Source organism: Rutilus rutilus (assembly GCF_951802725.1).
Source record: "Rutilus rutilus genome assembly, chromosome: 11".
Lineage (NCBI taxonomy): Eukaryota > Metazoa > Chordata > Actinopteri > Cypriniformes > Leuciscidae > Rutilus > Rutilus rutilus.
The window spans coordinates 6,761,484-6,777,813 of NC_140216.1; the positions used below are offsets into that span (position 1 = coordinate 6,761,484).

General features: G+C 36.6%; 1 protein-coding gene across 2 annotated transcripts in view; it reads right to left on the reverse strand.

Annotated features, from left to right (window-relative positions):
- LOC311299179 (uncharacterized protein) overlaps positions 1-16,330 on the reverse strand; it is a 45,552-nt gene continuing 29,222 nt past the window's right edge. For both annotated transcript variants that reach the window (XM_084422609.1, XM_084422610.1), the window contains one exon: positions 1-16,330. This exon is cut by the window's right edge and continues 22,682 nt beyond it. In XM_084422609.1, the coding sequence (XP_084278735.1) occupies positions 1,159-16,330 (15,172 nt within the window). In that variant the 3' untranslated portion in view covers positions 1-1,158.

Below are 16,330 nucleotides of genomic sequence, written 5' to 3' on the forward strand. Positions count from 1 at the left end.
ATTTCAGTCCAAAGAAATTTATTGCAAAATATACTGTTTGTGAAAGACAAGTCCAAGCCAAGACACTGAAAGTAATATATATATTGTGTGTGTGTGTGTGTGTGTGTGTACGTGACTCTGGGATATAGTTATTCAATTAGAATAGAATTGTTTTAGAAATAATGAGTGTTTGATCCTCTTAATGGACACTTGATGGTGTTATCATCTAAAAATAGATTGCCTCGTTGTTAATCTGAGTTTAAAAAATCACAAAGCTCTCTTTTTGTCCAGTTGCTAAATAATTGGCCACTGTAATTAGTTCACTGGCGGTTTTTTTGGCATACTGTGGATCCTTTGTGAAATTCATCACTCACAGCAGCTTCTGTGTATCCATGTTATGCAGGGCACATTTGCAACACTCCCATCATGCAGAGCTGCAAGAATGTGAACGCAACAAAGACGACCTGGAGCACTCGAACTGGTGCAGTCGTAAGAACAGGATATTCATTCTCTCACATTCATCAGTGCTCTTCTCAGACCCCAAAGGAATGTGCATAATGACCTTTGGACATAACAGGTGAGCTTTGTATTTTCACAGGTAGTTTCGCAGAAATTTCCAGAGTTGTCAATTAAGAGAGCCAAACACTTCAGTTCCTTTTGGAAAGATTCAGGAGGGAGTGTATAACACAAAAACAGATAATTATAGTAATTTGCTATGAGAAATCAAAATAGATAATTTCAGCATCAGTTGATCCAGATCCCAGAGTGTTTCACAGATTGATTAGGGAAAACAGTACATAGACGGACACACACACACACATATCGCATACATTATGCTAATTAGTTATTTGATTCCTACATGACATTAATTTTGGTACTTTGTGCAAACATCTGTGTTGTGTTTTGAAAATGCAAAGCTCAGATTTTTTGGATCATATGAACTGTGATAAACATTAAACATTTGGTACTATGCAAATAAGCTGCAATTATATGACTTTATTATGCTTTCTAGAATTAGAAGGGTTATTGTAGACCTTACTGAAATGTTATGTTTTTTTTGTTCCCCTCTGAACACTACATATAATATACAGATAAAAATAGATTGTACTTGTTTAGAAAGTGCTTCTAATTTTCATTCAAATTCCATGTGAAGATTGACTAAATGAACAAGACCTGTGTTTATAAAATGTCCTCTGTGTCCTCCACAATGTTTCTAGCACTTCTGGGACAGCAGCAAGAGCAGCAACGTCTGATCCAGTGCAAAAGCCTCAATCTCCGTGAAGTTGGCCCAGCCACGCCCCCACTCTGGGATTCTGCTCTTGTTCGTTCCTCCCTGTCCTCACTCAGGACATCCAGAGAAATCTCAGAAATCTCCACCCTTCCACTGACACTTTCCACCTGATCTGTCGTCACTCTCTGAGCTCTTCCGAACTGCTCTCCATCTTCTTCCAACATCAGGGTTTGCACGGCTCTGTCCGTAACCCGTCTGAATCGGTCCATCCTTAACGCTGCATCACCGACGAGGCGCTCCATCATCTCCAAGCGCTGTGTACTTGTTTCTGTCTCTTTGCTCTTCAGTCGATTGATCTCTATCAGCATGCACTCCCTTAAAAGAAGTACTTCCTTCTCCTTTTCCATGAGCTTGAGTCTGTCGGTTTCTCTCTCATGCCGGAGGGCTTCATTATATCTTTCTATCTCAGCTTTCCGTAGCTCCAACTCGAGGTTTTCTCTTTGCATGCCTATTCTTTCCAGTTCCTTTCTCTGGATGTCTTGTAATTTGTTCTGTAGTTCACCTTTCATTTCCTGTATTCTCCTTTTCATTGCATCTATCTCTTTATAGTGTGGTAGAGCATCTCTTTCTTGGTCTTCAGTTTGTGTCTCTTGGGTTCTCCTGTCCTTAATGTCTTCTGAATATTTTTGAGTGTATTCTGTAGTCTCTACTACTTCTTGGTTTTCTAGTTGGCTCTGTATATCAGTTTCTTGTTGAGTCCTCTTCATCTGTCTTTGTATGCCACTCTCTATTTGTTGCAGTTCTCTTCTTTTGCATTCACAGCTTTGAGTGAGATGCTCAATCTCCTCTGTAAGTCTTAAGATCTCGGCTTGCACCTTCTCCAAACTGTTCCTACTTCTCTCAAGACTCTCCAAGATCACTGACTTTTCTTGTTCAGCAGTTCTACATTCATCCCTCACTTTATGCAGGTGTTCTTTTGCCTTGTCCAGCTCAAGGAGGCCAGTTTGTGTGATCTTCATTTTATTCTCCATTTCATCACGTTGCCTCTGTAATTCTACTCGCATGTTGTTAAGCTCATCTTCTTCTAGGGTTGTGTCATCCATTAGCTGGAGATCTTCTCCCTCAGTTTTAGAGGTTTGTGCTTTGCTTTCTTGGTCTGTCTTTTTCTCCTCTCTAGTGTCTTTGAATGTGACTTTCTTTCTGGAAGTATCATCTGTCTGTCTCTGGATTTTTAGTCTCTCCTGTTCATTTTGTTTTTGTCGAAGCAACTCATTTTCAACTTCTTCCTTCTGTTTTTCCATTGCAGCTATAGTCTTTTCCAGTTGTCCCATCTTTCTCATGAATGTTTCTGTGACGCTTTCTATTTCTTTATTTTTCTCATCAAGGGTTTTTGATAAATCGTCCTTGTCTTGTGTAAGTTGTAGCAGTTTTTCTTCATTCCTTGACCTTTCCTTCATGGTTTCCTCCATATTTCTCTCAAAGTCTTCCTTCCTCCTTTGAATGTCAGTTTTAGCTTGTTCCAGTTCATCTTTCTCCTTTTTCATCATTGTCTTCATTCTCTCCAAATCTTCCATTTCTTTACTTAAAGATTCCCTTATTTCTTGCACCTCAGATGTGTGCGTGTCCTCTAACTTTGTCACAGTTGGTTGTTTTGTCTTTGTTGCAGCTGTTTCTTCTTTTAATACCTTTTGTCCGCTATCATCTATTTTCTTGATGTCATCTGTTTGCGTTTCAGCATCTATTGAGATGGTCTTCAGTTGATATTTTTGGGTTTCATCTGCTTTTTGTGCCTCACTTAGGACATCAGCATCCCTCTTTGAGTAGTCTTCTGTTTTCATCTCTCCTGGTAAGTAATGCATTTCTGCTTCCTGTCTCTTTACTTTAATCTCCATTTTTAACGTCTCCAGTTCGGATAATTTTCTGTTTATATGCTCTTTGAGATTATCCAGTTCCTCTGTTGTTCTCATTTTTTCTTCTATAATGCATTCCATGTCCTCTTTTTCTTTCTGTATCATGTCTTTATCTTGTTGCAGCAAAGTTCTCTCGCGCTGTACTCTTTGTTCGCTGACTTCAACCTCTTCCTTCAGTCTGTTTAAAGCAGCTCTTTCCATTTCGATATGACGTTTTTCACTAACAATGGTCTTTTTGCTATTTTCAATCTCTGCTCTGTCCTTTTGAATAGCATCGTTAAGCTTGTCTCGTTCTGTCTGCATATTTTCATTGATGATGAGAATGTCCTTTTTTAAAGCATCAATCTCTTCTCTTTCCTTTCCGATATGTTCCTTTTCCATCTTTGTATCTGCTGTGATGTTCTCAAGCTCATCAGTCTGTTGCACTGCATCAACCTTGCTTTGATCAAGAACATTCTTCTGGTCTTCAAATGTTTTTATGTTTTCCTGCAGTTGCCATCTCTCTTGTTCCAGATGAGTTTTCATGCTCTCTAGATCATTTCTCATTTTTCTGTTTTCAGCAATCAAGTCATCAACCTCCCGCTGCTGTTGATTTATAACATTTTGTCTAATTTCCAGCTGCTTTTTCTCAGCCATGACAATGTTTCTTAGGTTATCCATATCTTTTCTTTGTGTGTCAAGTTCTCTTTCTTTGTTTTTCATTGCATTTTCTTTAAGTCTTATTTCATTCTGTGTGTTTGCCAATGTGTCTTTCTGCTGTGTTATGTCAGTTATCATTTGTTCTAAGGCCAGCCTTTCTTTGTGCAGTTCTTGCATTGTCAAGTCATTATTTTCTCTTTGTTTTTCAAGATCTTCTCTGAGCGTCTCATTCACTTCTTTGCTCTTCTCCAAGCTCTCTTTTTGTGTCTGAAGTAGCAGTAGATCAGATTCCAGAAGTTTTGTCTGCCTTTCAATGTCAGCATGCGCAGTACTGAGCTCTTCTTCCTTTCTCTTCATGTCATCCAGACTCTTTCGAGTGTCCTCTTTGTCTTTGATGATTTGATAGGTGGTTTGTTCTGTTTTTCTCATTTCCTCATTAAGTTTTTCAGCCTTTCTTTGTAAATCGGCCTTGATTTCCTCCAGGGAGTCTTTTTCTTTTTGAACATTTAGTTGGTCCATGTTCATCTTCTCTGTGTCACTGTACAGTTGAGATCTTTTATTTTCTATTTCATTCATCAATTGCTTCAACATCGTCTTGTCCTCTTCAACGCTCTCCTTCTCCAACTGTAACACAGTTTTTAGTTGATCCATTTCATGTTTTTCCATTGACAGTCTGTCGAGCATGTCTTTCTTCTCTTCCTCAATTTCATTTCTCAGTTGCTTCAGGTCTTCCATCTCACTCTTGGTGGTTTTCAGAATGTTTTCCATCTCTTGTTTTTCTTGTTGTACTTCAGCTTTCTCTCTATCAAGTTCACTTTTCTCTCTTTCTGAGATGTTCTTTAGCTCTTCTGCCTCATTTTTCTGTTTCTGTATATTTGCTTCCCAGAGAGTTACTTTCTCCCTCTTGTTTTCTATTTCTGTGTTTTTCCTTTCTAGCTCAATATTCATCTTCTCCAAAGCCTTTCTTTCTATGTGCATGTCATTTTCTTTGATTTTAATCTCCTCTTGCTGTTTTCTGATTGTTTTCTCTAGTTCTTTGCTTTTAGTCTGTATTTCTGCATTCATCCGATCAATTTGTTCCCTCTCTTTTACCAACCTGACCTTGACATTTTCTATGTCCTCTAGCTGTCTTTGAATCTCAGCTTCTGCACGCTCCTCTTTTCTTTTGTTTTCTTCTGCTAGTATATCCATCTCTTCTCTTTCTTTTTGTTGTTGAATTACTAAAGCATTCAGATTTTCCCTGTCTTTTTGTATGTCCTGCATATTTTTCTCGAGAGCATTTGTCTTGTCTTGAATATCAGTTCTTATGTCTTCTATTTTTTGTTTTTCAAGCTCTATTTCTTCTTTTTGGTCATCTAACTGGGTTTGCATCTTTTCAATATGTTCCATCTCTCTGTTAATTCTCTCTTTGGTGGTTTCAACATCTTCTTTCTCTTTCAGTAATTGATCTTTCAGATGTGCGACCTCCTCTCTCTCGATTTTCAAGATTTGCCTGTTCTCTTCATCATGTTTGGTCCTTCCAGTGGCTACCTGTGTCTCATCCCACTTCCTTTCTGAAGCTTCCCCAATGTATTCCAGTTGTTGTGCTTGTTTGTACATTTTAAACCTCTGTTGTTCTAGCTCACTCTTTTCCATAGTTAATTTCTCCTGAGTTTCCTTCTCTCTCTCCTCCATCTGGGACTTTTGAAGAGCTTCTAATTCCTTCACTTTAATATTCAGTTCATTCACCAAATCATGTAATCTTGTCTCCAGTTTTATTTTTTCTCTTTCTAGTATCTGACAATTGCTTTCCATCTCTGTTTTTTCCCTGATCAAATTCTCATTTACCTGTTCCAGGTCATTTTTCTGTCTCTTGGTTTCTTTGAGGATTGCTTCAATCTTCATCATTTCATCTTGTAAGTTCCTGTCACTGTCCGTGTCCCTTATTTCTGCAGTCATTTGCAACATTTCAGCTTTTTTGTGTTCCAGCTCACCCTTCTCCCTTTTAATAATGTCCCTTATGGTTTCAATTTCTCTCTGCTCGTTCTGGAGGTCAGCTTTCATCCTTTCTATTTCTTCTTTCTCTTCTTTCAATGGGTCCATAACATCATGTATTTCATCATATTGCACTTCTGCATCTGATTTCTGTGGTTTTTCTTTCTGCAAGTCTGTTTTGATTTGCTTCAGTTCAAGTTTTTCTCTCTCACACTCTTTTCGCATGTTCTGAATTTCTCTTCTTTCAATGTCAATTTCATTCTTAATTTTTTCTAATTCTGCTCTTCTCAGCTGAAGCTCTTGATTTTCACTCTCTTTCGTGTTTTTTTGTTCATCTTTTTGTTTCAGTTCTTCAATGTGCTCCATTTCTACTTGCTTTGTTTTAATTTCCTCCTCAATTCGTTTAATCTCCTCCATCCGTTTATTTGTTTCATTCATAATAATTTTAACCTCTTCTTGTTCTTTGGAAAGTTGGGCTGCTATTTGTTCTACCCTTTCCTTTTCTTTAAGAATATCCTCCAAAAGGCTCTCTGTGTCCTCTGCTTTCCTTAACCTTGATTCCAGCTCATCTTTTTCAGTCTCTTTCTTTTGTTGCATACCCTCAAACTCCTCTTTTTGTGTCTCCAGATCGACTCTCATTCTGTTTAGCTCATTTTTTTCTGAATTCAACATTGCCCGACACATCTCAATTTCCATTTTCTCCCTCTGCAGCTCAGCGTGTATTTTTTCTACTTCATCCCTCTCCTTTTGTAATGCCTCTTTTTGGTTCTGTATTTCCTCCATGTGTCTTTTTACAGTATCCTCTCTTTCTGTAAGCATGCCAAAGAACTCATGTTCCTCCATTCCTTTGGCATCCCCCATGTCACGTCTCTTTCTTTTTATTTCTGTATTTATGAAGTCCAACTCCTCTTGTCTCTGTTTTATCTCATCTGAGATGGTTTCCATTTCTCTCTTCTTTTCTTGAAGTTGAACTTCCATGTTTTCTATTCTCTCCTGTTTGCTCTTGGTCTCCATTAGAATATTTTGTATGTCCATCTCTATTTTTTCTTGAGTCATTTCTAACTCGGATCTTTCATTTTCCATATTCTGTCTGCATATCTCCATCTCTTCATATTGTTTCTCAAGTGCGGCTCTATACTTCTCTAGATCTTTCTTCTCTCTGTCAATGTCTTGTCTCATTTTCTTGATCTCTTTCTGGTCTCTCTGTAAAATAAGTCTTGTATTTTCTAGTTCTCTTCTTTCAGTCTTCAGCATCTCAGTAAGGCCATCGGTTTCATCTTTATTGAACTCCAACTTTACTACCATGGATGGATCTGGTACATATTTATATTCACTTGTAGGTGTTGTGTCCTCTCGGCTTGCCTCCATTTCGGTTTCTTCAGTTCTCAGTTTGAGCTCCTTGTCTTCCTGGCCTCTCATTCTTTCTAGTTGATCTTCCTTCTCTCTTGTTATGAAAGTTCTATATTCCTTATGAATGTCTGTGTGTTCCTCAACAATCTCTTCCTGAGGGGTTGAAATGTCACCTACAGGTATGTAATCTAGATCAGATGTTTGTGTTGCCGAACTAATCAAAATAATTTCCGGTCTCTGTGTTGGTTGTATACTCCTCATCTGTTCCAGTGCCTCCCTCTGATGTTCCAAGATGTTTTTGTTTCTTTCAAGTTCCTCCCTTTCCCTTTGAATCTCAGACAAGAGTCTGTTGACTTCGTCTATTTGTATCTGTTTTCCTTGAGAGACTGTTTCTTCTGACTTCTGTTGAGCAAGTTGTTTTGGTAAACGTTCCTCCTTTAATGTTTCAAATGCTTCTTTCTCTTTTTCTAGTTGATGGGTCTGCTCTTTTATGGTCTTTATTTCTTCAGCTTGTCTCTTGATTTCAGCCTTGAACTGCTCTAGATCTTTCCTCTCATTTTGCACTATTTGCTTTTCCAGTTTAATTTCCTCCTCTTGAGCATTCAGTTTGGCTTTTGTTTGCTCCATTTCCTTCTTTAGATGGTCTATCATTTCCTTGCTCCTTTCAGTTTTATTTTGTTCCATCAATATATGGGACATCAGTTGATCAAGTTCCTCTCTCTCCATCTTTGCTTTCACTCTCATCTCTTCCGTTTGTTGTCTGTGTGTTTCAGATTCATTCCTCATATTCTCCAGATCTTTCCTCTCCTTATTCATGGCTCTTAAACTCTTCTCCAGTCTGTGCTGCTGTCGATTCTTTTCAGTCTGTAACTCATTTTTAATTTCTTCAATTTCATCTCTTTGTTTTTGTATTTCCTTCTGAAGAATGTCCAGCTCATTCCACTTCTTCATTATGTCCGCTTTTTCTTTCTCCAGTTCATCTTTCTGTCTTAAAATTTCATCAGCTTTCTGCTCAAGGAGCTTCTTCTCATCATCCATTGATATTTTACTCATCTCTTCTTTTACTCTGTGTTTTGTCATATGCATCTCCAGATCATCAGCTTGTCTCTGTAACTCTTCTCTTTCCTTTTTGATGTTATTTCTCTCTTTCTCCAAAAGATCTTTCTTGGTCTCAATCTCTTGATTTTCATGAGATATATCAAACATAATTTGCTCTAGTTCATTCCTTCTCCTGTTTGTTTCTTCTATGACACTTTCATATTCCTGGTTGGCCTGTTTAAGTTTTTCTTCCATTTTGTTGTTTTCTCCTTCTTGTCTGCTGACCTCCAGAATGTTCCTCATGGACTCAGTCTTTGACTGCTCATATTCATCAATTCTCTGTTGTAACTGTGTCCATTTATGATTTATTTCTTCTCTTTCTTGTTCTAGAAGATCTCTGCAGTTCTTCAACTCTTGTTTTTGTTTATTTAAATCTGTGTTCATCTTTTCCAGATCTTCTTTTTGTCTCCCCGTTTCAATGACACTCTCAGTTTCTTCTTTGTCCTTTTGTAGATGAGCTTCCATTTCCTTTAGTTTTTCTCTTTCCTTTTTTATTTCCTCCTCCATATATCTGATTCGTTCAACTTCATTTTGCAGTTCAGTCTTTCTTTGAGCCAGAATATCTTTTTCATCAGTGATCTTTTGTTTCTCAAGGTCAAGCTCTTCTTTCTGGATTTTAATATCATGTCTCTGTTCCTCCACCTCATCCATTAATTTTTGACTTATTTCTTTGTTCTTTTCAATTGTGTCCTTTTCTAGATCAATCTCTTGTATTTTCTGGTCAAGTGCGGATCTCTCTAGTTGGATTGCCTCTCTCATGTCTTCTTCCATTTGCTGTCTTTGTGTCATTATTTCAGTCCTCATCTTCTCCAGGTCATTTCTTTCCTTTTCAATCATCTTCCTGTCATCATCCATTTTCTTCCGATCTATTTCAGTTTTTTCTCTTTCCAGTTCACTCTTTATCTGATCAAGTTCTTCTCTCTCCATCTTTGCTTTTACTCTCAATTCATCTTCTTTCTCTTTTTCTTTCATAATCTGTTCTTGCAGTGTGTTTAACTGTTGTGTTTTTAGGTTTATATCATGATGTTCCTGCTCAGCTTTAGTCTTTAACTCCTGGATCTCAGCTTTGGTCTCTTCCATACTTCTTCTTTCTTCGTCCATCTTCTTCTGTTCTGTTATATCCTCTTCTTTCTGTTTTCTGACTTGAGCATCAAATTCATCAATTCTCTGCTGTAACTGTGTCCATATATTTTTCATTTCTTCTCTCTCTTGTTCTAGTAGTTCTCTCTTTTTCCTCAGCTCTTCTTCTTGTCTAATTGTGTTTGTTCTCGTTTTTTCCTGATCCTCTTTTTGTCTCTTTGTTTCTTCAATGACACTTTCAATTAATTCTTTGTCCTTTTGTACATGAGCTTCCATTTCCTTCAGTTTTTCTCTTTCCTTCTTTATTTTCTCCTCCATATATCTGATTCGTTCAACTTCATTTTGCAGTTCAGTCTTTCTTTGAGCCAGAATATCTTTTTCATCAGTGATCTTTTGTTTTTCAAGGTCAAGCTCTTCTTTCTTGAGTTTAATATCATGTCTCTGTTCCTCCACCTCATCCATTAATATTTGACTTATTTCTTTGTTCTTTTCAATGTTGTTCTTTTCTAGATCAATCTCTTGTATTTTCTGGTCAAGTGCGGATCTCTCTAGTTGGATTGCCTCTCTCATGTCTTCTTCCATTTTCTGTCTTTGTGTCATTATTTCAGTCCTCATCTTCTCCAGGTCATTTCTTTTCTTTTCAATCATCTTCCTGTCATCATCCCTTTCCTTCAGCTCATGGTCTATTTCAGTTTTCTTCCTCTTCAGTTCACTCTTTATCTGGTCAAGTTCTTCTCTCTCCATTTTTGCTTTTACTCTCATTTCTTTCTCTTTCTCTTTTTCTTTCATAATCTGTTCTTGCAGTGTGTTTAACTGTTGTGTTTTTAGGTTTATATCATGATGTTCCTGCTCAGCTTTAGTCTTTAACTCCTGAATCTCGGTTTTGGTCTCTTCTAGACATTTTCTTTCTTCTTCCATCTTCTTCTGTTCTTTTATATCCTCATCCTTCTGTTTTCTGACTTGATCCTCAAATTCATCAATTCTCTGCTGTAATTGTGTCCATTTATTTTTCATTTCTTCTCTTTCTTGTTCTAGTAGGTCTCTCTTTTTCCTCAGCTCTTCTTCTTGTTTAATTGTGTTTGTTCTCGTTTTTTCCTGATCCTCTTTTTGTCTCTTTGTTTCTTCAATGACACTTTCAATACATTTTTTGTCCTTTTGTAGATGAGCTTCCATTTCCTTCAGTTTTTCTCTTTCCCTCTTTATTTCCTCATCCATGTATTTGATTCGTTCAGCTTCATTTTGCAGTTCAGTCTTTCTTTGAGCCAGAATATCTTTTTCATCTGTGATCTTTTGTTTTTCAAGGTCAAGCTCTTCTTTCTTGAGTTTAATATCATGTCTCTGTTCCTCCACCTCATCCATTAATTTTTGACTTATTTCTTTGTTCTTTTCAATTGTGTCCTTTTCTAGATCAATCTCTTGTATTTTCTGGTCAAGTGCGGATCTCTCTAGTTGGATTGCCTCTCTCATGTCTTCTTCCATTTGCTGTCTTTGTGTCATTATTTCAGTCCTCATCTTCTCCAGGTCATTTCTTTCCTGTTCAATCATCTTCCTGTCATCATCCATTTTCTTCCGATCTATTTCAGTTTTTTCTCTTTCCAGTTCACTCTTTATCTGATCAAGTTCTTCTCTCTCCATCTTTGCTTTTACTCTCAATTCATCTTCTTTCTCTTTTTCTTTTATAATCTGTTCTTGCAGTGTGTTTAACTGTTGTGTTTTTAGGTTTATATCATGATGTTCCTGCTCAGCTTTAGTCTTTAACTCCTGGATCTCAGCTTTGGTCTCTTCTATACTTTTTCTTTCTTCGTCCATCTTCTTCTGTTCTGTTATATCCTCATCTTTCTGTTTTCTGACTTGATCCTCAAATTCATCAATTCTCTGCTGTAACTGTGTCCATTGATTTTTCATTTCTTCTCTCTCTTGTTCTAGTAGTTCTCTCTTTTTCCTCAGCTCTTCTTCTTGTCTAATTGTGTTTGTTCTCGTTTTTTCCTGATCCTCTTTTTGTCTCTTTGTTTCTTCAATGACACTTTCAATTAATTCTTTGTCCTTTTGTAGATGAGCTTCAATTTCCTTCAGTTTTTCTCTTTCTTTCTTTATTTGCTCCTCCATATATCTGATTCGTTCAACTTCATTTTGCAGTTCAGTCTTTCTTTGAGCCAGAATATCTTTTTCATCAGTGATCTTTTGTTTCTCAAGGTCAAGCTCTTCTTTCTTGAGTTTAATATCATGTCTCTGTTCCTCCACCTCATCCATTAATATTTGACTTATTTCTTTGTTCTTTTCTAGATCAATCTCTTGTATTTTCTGGTCAAGTGCGGATCTCTCTAGTTGGATTGCCTCTCTCATGTCTTCTTCCTTTTGCTGTCTTTGTGTCCTTATTTCAGTCCTCATCTTCTCCAGATCATTTCTTTCCTGTTCAATCATCTTCCTTTCATCATCCCTTTCCTTCAGCTCATGATCTATTTCAGTTTTCTTCCTCTTCAGTTCACTCTTTATCTGGTCAAGTTCTTCTCTCTCCATTTTTGCTTTTACTCTCATTTCTTTCTCTTTTTCTTTTTCTTTCATAATCTGTTCTTGCAGTGTGTTTATTTCCTCATCCATGTATTTGATTCGTTCAGCTTCATTTTGCAGTTCAGTCTTTCTTTGAGCCAGAATATCTTTTTCATCTGTGATCTTTTGTTTCTCAAGGTCAAGCTCTTCTTTCTTGAGTTTAATATCATGTCTCTGTTCCTCCACCTCATCCATTAATTTTTGACTTATTTCTTTGTTCTTTTCAATTGTGTCCTTTTCTAGATCAATCTCTTGTATTTTCTGGTCAAGTGCGGATCTCTCTAGTTGGATTGCCTCTCTCATGTCTTCTTCCATTTGCTGTCTTTGTGTCATTATTTCAGTCCTCATCTTCTCCAGGTCATTTCTTTCCTGTTCAATCATCTTCCTGTCATCATCCATTTTCTTCCGATCTATTTCAGTTTTTTCTCTTTCCAGTTCACTCTTTATCTGATCAAGTTCTTCTCTCTCCATCTTTGCTTTTACTCTCAATTCATCTTCTTTCTCTTTTTCTTTCATAATCTGTTCTTGCAGTGTGTTTAACTGTTGTGTTTTTAGGTTTATATCATGATGTTCCTGCTCAGCTTTAGTCTTTAACTCCTGGATCTCAGCTTTGGTCTCTTCTATACTTTTTCTTTCTTCTTCCATCTTCTTCTGTTCTGTTATATCCTCCTCCTTCTGTTTTCTGACTTGATCCTCAAATTCATCAATTCTCTGCTGTAATTGTGACCATTTATTATTTATTTCTTCTCTTTCCTGTTCTAGAAGGTCTCTGCAGTTCTTCAACTCTTTTTTTTGTTCATTTGTGTCTATTCTAATTTTTTCCTGATCCTCTTTTTGTCTCTTTGTTTCTTCAATGACACTTTCAATACATTTTTTGTCCTTTTGTAGATGAGCTTCCATTTCCTTCAGTTTTTCTCTTTCCCTCTTTATTTCCTCCTCCATGTATTTGGTTCGTTCAACTTCATTTTGCAGTTCAGTCTTTCTTTGAGCCAGAATATCTTTTTCATCAGTGATCTTTTGTTTTTCAAGGTCAAGCTCTTCTTTCTTGAGTTTAATATCATGTCTCTGTTCCTCCACCTCATCCATTAATTTTTGACTTATTTCTTTGTTCTTTTCAATGTTGTCCTTTTCTAGATCAATCTCTTGTATTTTCTGGTCAAGTGCTGATCTCTCTAGTTGGATTGCCTCTCTCATGTCTTCTTCCATTTGCTGTCTTTGTGTCATTATTTCAGTCCTCATCTTCTCCAGATCATTTCTTTCCTGTTCAATCATCTTCCTGTCATCATCCATTTCCTTCAGCTCATGATCTATTTCAGTTTTCTTCCTCTTCAGTTCACTCTTTATCTGGTCAAGTTCTTCTCTCTCCATTTTTGCTTTTACTCTCATTTCTTTCTCTTTCTCTTTTTCTTTCATAATCTGTTCTTGCAGTGTGTTTAACTGTTGTGTTTTTAGGTTTATATCACGATGTTCCTGCTCAGCTTTAGCCTTTAACTCCTGAATCTCGGCTTTGGTCTCTTCTACACATTTTCTTTCTTCGTCCATCTTCTTCTGTTCTGTTATATCCTCGTCCTTCTGTTTTCTGACTTGATCCTCAAATTCATCAATTCTCTGCTGTAATTGTGTCCATTTATTTTTAATTTCTTCTCTCTCTTGTTCTAGTAGTTCTCTCTTTTTCCTCAGCTCTTCTTCTTGTCTAATTGTGTTTGTTCTCGTTTTTTCCTGATCCTCTTTTTGTCTCTTTGTTTCTTCAATGACACTTTCAATTAATTCTTTGTCCTTCTGTAGATGAGCTTCAATTTCCTTCAGTTTTTCTCTTTCTTTCTTTATTTGCTCCTCCATATATCTGATTCGTTCAACTTCATTTTGCAGTTCAGTCTTTCTTTGAGCCAGAATATCTTTTTCATCAGTGATCTCTTGTTTCTCAAGGTCAAGCTCTTCTTTCTTGAGTTTAATATCATGTCTCTGTTCCTCCACCTCATCCATTAATTTTTGAATTATTTCTTTGCTCTTTTCAATGTTGTCCTTTTCTAGATCAATCTCTTGTATTTTCTGGTCAAGTGCGGATCTCTCTAGTTGGATTGCCTCTCTCATGTCTTCTTCCATTTGCTGTCTTTGTGTCATTATTTCAGTCCTCATCTTCTCCAGGTCATTTCTTTCCTGTTCAATCATCTTCCTGTCATCATCCATTTTCTTCCGATCTATTTCATTGTTTTCTCTTTCCAGTTCACTCTTTATCTGATCAAGTTCTTCTCTCTCCAACTTTGCTTTTACTCTCAATTCATCTTCTTTCTCTTTTTCTTTCATAATCTGTTCTTGCAGTGTGTTTAACTGTTGTGTTTTTAGGTTTATATCATGATGTTCCTGCTCAGCTTTAGTCTTTAACTCCTGGATCTCAGCTTTGGAATTTTCTACACATTTTCTTTCTTCTTCCATCTTCTTCTGTTCTGTTATATCCTCCTCCTTCTGTTTTCTGACTTGAGCATCAAAATCATCAATTCTCTGCTGTAATTGTGACCATTTATTATTTATTTCTTCTCTCTCCTGTTCTAGAAGGTCTCTGTATTTCCTCATCTCTTCTTTTTGTTCATTTGTGTCTATTCTAATTTTTTCCTGATCCTCTTTTTGTCTCTTTGTTTCTTCAATGACACTTTCAATACATTTTTTGTCCTTTTGTAGATGAGCTTCCATTTCCTTCAGTTTTTCTCTTTCCCTCTTTATTTCCTCATCCATGTATCTGATTCGTTCAACTTCATTTTGCAGTTCAGTCTTTCTTTGAGCCAGAATATCTTTTTCATCAGTGATCTTTTGTTTTTCAAGGTCAAGCTTTTCTTTCTTGAGTTTAATATCATGTCTCTGTTCCTCCACCTCATCCATTAATATTTGACTTATTTCTTTGTTCTTTTCAATGTTGTCCTTTTCTAGATCAATCTCTTGTATTTTCTGGTCAAGTGCTGATCTCTCTAGTTGGATTGCCTCTCTCATGTCTTCTTCCATTTGCTGTCTTTGTGTCATTATTTCAGTCCTCATCTTCTCCAGATCATTTCTTTCCTGTTCAATCATCTTCCTGTCATCATCCCTTTCCTTCAGCTCATGATCTATTTCAGTTTTCTTCCTCTTCAGTTCACTCTTTATCTGGTCAAGTTCTTCTCTCTCCATTTTTGCTTTTACTCTCATTTCTTTCTCTTTCTCTTTTTCTTTCATAATCTGTTCTTGCAGTGTGTTTAACTCTTGTGTTTTTAGGTTTATATCACGATGTTCCTGCTCAGCTTTAGCCTTTAACTCCTGAATCTCGGTTTTGGTCTCTTCTAGACATTTTCTTTCTTCTTCCATCTTCTTCTGTTCTGTTATATCCTCTTCTTTCTGTTTTCTGACTTGAGCATCAAATTCATCAATTCTCTGCTGTAATTGTGTCCATTTATTTTTCATTTCTTCTCTCTCTTGTTCTAGTAGTTCTCTCTTTTTCCTCAGCTCTTCTTCTTGTTTAATTGTGTTTGTTCTCGTTTTTTCCTGATCCTCTTTTTGTCTCTTTGTTTCTTCAATGACACTTTCAATTGATTCTTTGTCCTTTTGTAGATGAGCTTCAATTTCCTTCAGTTTTTCTCTTTCTTTCTTTATTTGCTCCTCCATATATCTGATTCGTTCAACTTCATTTTGCAGTTCAGTCTTTCTTTGAGCCAGAATATCTTTTTCATCTGTGATCTTTTGTTTCTCAAGGTCAAGCTCTTCTTTCTTGAGTTTAATATCATGTCTCTGTTCCTCCACCTCATCCATTAATTTTTGACTTATTTCTTTGTTCTTTTCAATTGTGTCCTTTTCTAGATCAATCTCTTGTATTTTCTGGTCAAGTGCGGATCTCTCTAGTTGGATTGCCTCTCTCATGTCTTCTTCCATTTGCTGTCTTTGTGTCATTATTTCAGTCCTCATCTTCTCCAGGTCATTTCTTTCCTGTTCAATCATCTTCCTGTCATCATCCATTTTCTTCCGATCTATTTCATTTTTTTCTCTTTCCAGTTCACTCTTTATCTGATCAAGTTCTTCTCTCTCCAACTTTGCTTTTACTCTCAATTCATCTTCTTTCTCTTTTTCTTTCATAATCTGTTCTTGCAGTGTGTTTAACTGTTGTGTTTTTAGGTTTATATCTTGATGTTCCTGCTCAGCTTTAGTCTTTAACTCCTGGATCTCAGCTTTGGTCTCTTCCATACTTTTTCTTTCTTCTTCCATCTTCTTCTGTTCTGTTATATCCTCTTCTTTCTGTTTTCTGACTTGAGCCTCAAATTCATCAATTCTCCGCTGTAATTGTGACCATTTATTTTTAATGTCTTCTCTTTCCTGTTCTAGAAGGTCTCTGTATTTCCTCATCTCTTCTTTTTGTTCATTTATGTCTGTTCTAATTTTTTCCTGATCCTCTTTTTGTCTATTTGTTTCTTCAATGACACTTTCAATTGATTCTTTGTCCTTTTGTAGATGAGCTTCCATTTCCTTCAGTTTTTCTCTTTCCTTCTTTATTTCCTCATCCATGTAT